The 6,000-nt window shown below is 34.2% G+C and overlaps 1 protein-coding gene across 1 annotated transcript in view; it reads left to right on the top strand.

Moving 5' to 3' along the window:
• The first annotated feature begins 492 nt into the window (after positions 1-492).
• Positions 493-6,000, top strand: part of LOC140326625 (rod cGMP-specific 3',5'-cyclic phosphodiesterase subunit beta-like) — a 29,588-nt gene continuing 24,080 nt past the window's right edge. The window contains exons 1-5 of the mRNA XM_072405395.1: positions 493-1,111; positions 3,343-3,495; positions 3,788-3,877; positions 4,558-4,698; positions 5,861-5,935. Of these exons, the coding sequence (XP_072261496.1) occupies positions 641-1,111; positions 3,343-3,495; positions 3,788-3,877; positions 4,558-4,698; positions 5,861-5,935 (930 nt within the window). The 5' untranslated portion in view covers positions 493-640. The remainder of the gene's footprint in view (positions 1,112-3,342; positions 3,496-3,787; positions 3,878-4,557; positions 4,699-5,860; positions 5,936-6,000) is intronic.

Here is a 6,000-nt window from a genome sequence, read left to right as displayed (position 1 = left end):
TTTATTAATAAAAATAAGAGCTGCTGTGTACAAAGTAAAGCCAGGAGTGGTAATAAACTATTTTTTTAGAACAATCATTTTGTTCAAACATTTTTACAAGACATTACAATAAACACTCTAATATTTAAAATGCATGTTAGTGAATGCAAATAATACATTGGTCACATGTCATCTTCAGATAATACCATCTTGAGTGCCTGTTTAATTAAATCCTAAGAAGCTTTTTTTAAGATGCATAGCACAGACACATCTAATGAATCCATCTGTATGGACAGTAAACAACAAACAGTTTACAACATGCATGTGGCAGAGACAATAAAAATATTGATACACATTTAAAGCATAAAATTACTTGCAAAAAATATATATATCTATAGGTTGTTATAGAAATGACAGGGGATGATTGAAAGATTTAGGGTGAGTCACCTGATCTGGTTTGCATGATCTCTGTCCTCCTAGGGACTCACCTTCAGCATTATTAAGAATACGCTTTGCTGATCACCGTGAGATTAATACCCAGTTGACTCATTCTCATGATAACTACCGAGCTCCAGACTGGACCAAGTAAATCCATATTTCTTATATTGTTACGTAGGTCGACCTTCCATTTTACCTACTGATTTACCTGAAAACCTGCAACATGAGTCTGAAAAAGGAGGATGTTTTGGCCTTTCTGGAAAACAACCCTAACTTTACAGAAAAATACTTTCAGAAGAAACTCAAACCAGAGACGATAGCGACTGCCTTTGGTCGTAAAGACTTAGCTGTGGATTTTGCTACTTTTCGAGAACTTGTTCAGGTGGAAGAAAGTGAAATTTTTTTTGAACTTATTAAGGACATGCAAGAAAGTATAAACATGGAGAAAGTTGTATTTAAGACACTAAAGAGAATCAGCATTCTAATTCATGCAGATCGCTGTAGTCTTTTTATGTACAGGCAAAGGAACGGAACTCCAGAGTTAGCTACAAGACTTTTTAATGTCAATGATAAAAGTAAACTGGAGGACTGCCTTGTGCCACCTGATAGTGAAATTGTGTTTCCTTTGGATTTTGGAGTTGTAGGACATGTTGCACATACAAAGAAGACCATCAACATCAAAGATGTGGCTGAGGTATGTTGATATCTAGTCTGTATGTTGATAGACAAGAGGTGAGTGTATATATAAGCACACACACATATATATATATATATATATATATATATATATATGTATATATGCAGATATTTTTTATGCACTTTTAAATTACTTATAGATTTTAAAATGCTATGGACATTAGATATTCAGATGAACACTGGGTACTACATACAAGCACTAGGTTCAATTCACCTAACATTTGTTTCAGATTCACAGTGTTTTCAGGAGTGATTACTTTAGAAATTAATTGCAGAAAATAACTTAGCTAATTACCATATATGTTTTCTATACATTAAAAGTTGCCAGAGCCTTTTACAATGTACTTTGTCAAAGGTCAACTCAACTAATAATTTTGAAATAAGCAGAAATGTAAACCAGGAACTATTGCCAAAAGAATTCTAATATACGCATTGATAGAAATACATAAAGACCATTGTGTACTTTTACAAAAACAATTGATAATGTAAGATGAAGAAGTAAGTTAAAAATGTCCCAATGTCTAACACTGTTTGTTACCCAGAGCAATTGGTCAGCTTTTTTCATGTTTTTAGGTAGGCCAAGTTTAAAATAATGATTATGAGTAATTTGGGACATTTTGTATACCATTCTTTAATTAATAAAAAAAAGGATAAAAAGAGGTAACATTAAATACCAACCTGCAAAAAGTAAATTCAACCAATAAAACATAATCCAATGGGGGGGATTATGAGGGGTAATGGGGAGGGGGTGTGGCAGAAAAAAGGTAAGGAATGGTGGGGGAGGTAGAGAAAGAGGGAAAAGAAGTAAACTTAGAGGAAGAAGACAATGTAAAGTGCCGCCTCACTGACATTGACACAAGTAATATCCTACCTGTTTCTTCCTAAAAGTTGTATAAATATGTAATTAATGAGCTGAACCACGGGACTTAAATGGCATGGAAGAAAGTACTGAAACCTACTAACACACTAAAATGAAAACAACAACAAGAGGGGCAAATACAGAGCAGACTCAAACCAGTCCAAATGAAAAAATGAGGAACCCCAATCCAAAAGGAAGGACCGGCTTTTTCAGAAACCTTGGCAATGTCCTGTTTACCTGCAGGAAGAGCCTGATGAATGGTTTGTAAACTTCTGATCAAGGCCTCTAGATTTAGAAGGCAATGCCTTAAATCGGCATCTCAAGTGATACCCACAAATTAACATGCTCATGAAAGAGTAAAAGCGAGATTGGTAGTGCCTTATACTGTATTAGGAAGCGACTGGTCTAATGAACCTGAACCAGAAAAATGACAAACAAATATTGAGTCAGTTTAAGATTACATGGAAGGCAAAAAGGCAAAGGAGAATGAGCCAAATCCAGTCAGTGTATATGGTAGTTCTGTATATCTAGTTTTTGTCCATTTTTATCAAATGTTTGTTTAATTATGAATAGGAAATCTGGACTAAACAATATTTGTGGTGGAGAAGGTAAATTGAATTATATAGTCTGTGTAAACACACTATAAAACAGAAACCAGCTGTTCTGGAGCATGTTTACACACTCAAGAATATTTTAACTCCTCCACCACAAGTACCTTGGGTCCAGTTTTAATATTCATCATGTAGTAGATCTGTCACCTGCTTTTCCATGACACTATTCCCTCATTCCTCCACCTTATTGTGATTGCGGAAACTATTTGAGAACAATGAACTCCTTTTTATGTTCAAGAAACTATTTTGAGAAAATTTGAGCTTTATGACATGGTGCATTATCCTCCTTGAAGTAGCTTCAGAACACAATGCTCGTAAAAGGATGTATATGGTCTGCAAAAATACTTAGATAGGCTGTGGAATTTAAACAAAACTCAGGTGATAATAAGGGATCTATAGTGTGCCACACCATTACACCACCAGTCTGAAATGCTAATACAAGATAAGGTAAATCAGTACTTTAATGTGGTTGATATCAAATTCTGACCCCTTGTTATGGTAGGGCTCTGTGATGTATGCCACCCCTACCCATGACTCCCCGACAAGATTGGATCCAGTGGTGACACTGGGTGTAAGGGGGGGTGTATGTGCAATTCACCATAAACAAAACATACTTTTGGCAGATTATTAAACTGTGTAAAAGAAAGGCAGGGCATGTAAAACTTTTCAAAAATCAAATAAGCATTCAATTGCATAAATGTGTAAATCACATTCATTTGTTATTACTTGAAAAATAATCTTCTTTCTCCTGTGAAACAGAGCTCTACCTACAGTAGGTTTGCAGATGAACTAACTGAATACAAAACAAAGAATATACTGGCAACACCAATTATGAATGGTAAAGATGTAGTTGCCGTTATCATGGCAGTCAACAAGACAGACGGAGCTTACTTCACAAAATATGATGAAGATGTAAGTACTTGAGTTTTTTCCAAAAATCATTCCACCTTATGTTTAATAAAATACTTGATGTGTTAAGTTGCCCATTTATTCCTCAAACACTATCTGTGTTTACATATCCTAAATTATACCTTAATACAAAAAAAATTTTGTTCAGTGTGAGATACCTGATCTTTTATAGTGGCAGTAGTTTTTATTTGTTTTTAGCAAGAACTATTGGAACACATATGAACAAAGTTAATAAATGGGTAGATAGAAAAGGTAGATACATGTGCTGATATTTGTAATTTCTTTTTTATTACAGGTATTTTTAAAGTATCTAAATTTTGCCTCCTTAAACCTCAAAATCTATCACCTAAGTTATCTCCACAACTGTGAGACACGTCGAGGTCAGGTACTGTAACTTAGTTGATTGCTTTCCTATGTAATAACAGAAGTCTTTGCCTACTTAAGTTTCAGTTTGGAACCAGCATGCTTTTGCTAAATAAACTATTTACACATTTTTAACATTTGATAAAAGTGAGTCCTTTTTCGCCCCTTTAGCTGCTTGTGTTGGGAAGTTATTACTTGTCCAAGATCCAAAAAAGTCACAAGACTCTAGAACACAGTTTCTGCCGGTTTCTAACAACTATCTACCATTAAAGAAGCTTTTGCTTTCATTAAAATTGTGATTTCTTTGACTCTGTTTTAAAAATAAATGCTTCCACTATGACTATAGCTACAGAGGTGAACGAAGGCCTGTTTCAGCATACTGTTAGCTAAATTGTTCAACCTGTGTCAAGTCACCTATTTCGATGTGAGATCTGGTAGAGCTGTTTAAATCTTTAAATCCAAAAATTTGTTGGCTGAAAATATTTTTCATATGGCAAGTAAAATAGTGGTCATGTATTTCTTTCAGCTATGTGTTTAAGTAGCTGACTGTCTAGAGATATCTCCTCTTACTTATCTCCTAATCATAGTAATTTGTCTTAGAAGTATTTATAATCTATATATTTTATAACCTATTCATTATGTTTGTTGGTATTTGTTAGTGATTCTGTGTATTGGACTAAAAAACTTTGTGTTTATCCCTAGGTATTATTATGGTCAGCCAACAAAGTATTTGAAGAACTGACAGACATTGAAAGACAATTTCACAAGGCCCTTTACACAGTGAGAGCGTATTTAAACTGTGACAGATATTCTGTTGGTCTTCTTGACATGACAAAAGACAAGGTACTACCTTTATATGAAAATGGTTTTTTTAAGTAAAACATGTTTGCAACATTTAGAACAGTTTGATAGCATTCAGAATTTGCCTTTAAAATACGTTAAGTGTATTACTACTTTTTTGGTCATTAAGCCGTCTCGGCCTAAAAGCTGGCAACATTATTATGAAGTCAGCCTTTTTTTACATAACTACATAGTCAGGTTGAAAAGTCCATCAAGTTCAACTACTAGATAAACATTTCCCAGATAAAACCCTATAAACATAGTTTGATCCAGAGGAAAAAAAATCCTTATGTTTCTATATCTCTGTTATCTTTTCATTAAAAAGTTATTGCCAAGTAAAAGTTTGTGGTTCTAGAAAAGCAACCAGCTTTTTTCTAAAGGAATCTATAGTACTTGCTGAAATTACTTCCTCAGGGAGCTGATTCTATGTTTTCACAGACCCTACTGAGGTCATTACATTTTTTATATTTTTTTAATATACCCAAAAAAACAATATTTGTAACTTCAGATCATATTTTATACTCTCCTGCTCTGTACAATATATTATCCTCATACAATCAACAAAAATCTTATTTTCATACAATCAAGCAAATCATAATACCAGAAAATAATTAGGGACAGTAAGAATTTTGGTGTTTCCTGTGTAGCCATTTCAGATATGTGCTTTGGTTTTAGGGGATTGCAAGGATAAGATCTTTAACAACAAGACCAAAGGGCCAAAGTGCCCCCCATTCACAGGGGCAGTGAGCTATCTCAGAATTTTAGGTTCCATGTCTTGCCCTATTGTGCCTCCTGCTTCTGAAGCACCCGGGGTGGCCATCTCTTCTCTTACCTCTCAGACTGGCCCTGAACTGTGGCTATTGTAGGCAGGAGATTAATTTGTTTACTGCTTAGGAAACATCTCAGGAGGTCTATAAAGGTTCAACTAAACCCTGGTTGAAAAAATCTGTGATAAGGTTATTTTGTTAATTTTTGATATCTCCTCTGTATTTGTCCTGATGGCCAATTATTATTAGCAGTAAAATTGTGGGAAATTTAAAAAATGATTTAATGCATACTTTATTGCTGTAGTATTGACAGTAGTGAACAAGTGAGAATTTAAAAAAATAATCAATGGTATATTTGTATATGTAATGTACATTTTAAGTGATTTCTTCTGCTTTAGGAATTCTTTGACATGTGGCCAGTCCTGATGGGAGAAGTTCCTCCATACAATGGTCCCCGTACTCCAGATGGAAGGGTAAATTAAGAACCATCCCTTATAGTAGTTTTCCTACAAATATATATTGACCTATGATTTAAACA

The sequence above is a fragment of the Pyxicephalus adspersus genome, chromosome 3 (genome assembly GCF_032062135.1).
Source record: "Pyxicephalus adspersus chromosome 3, UCB_Pads_2.0, whole genome shotgun sequence".
In the NCBI taxonomy this organism is placed as follows: Eukaryota; Metazoa; Chordata; class Amphibia; order Anura; family Pyxicephalidae; genus Pyxicephalus; species Pyxicephalus adspersus.
The sequence above is the reverse complement of the archived record's forward strand: the minus strand, read 5'-3'. Positions and strand labels throughout refer to the sequence as shown.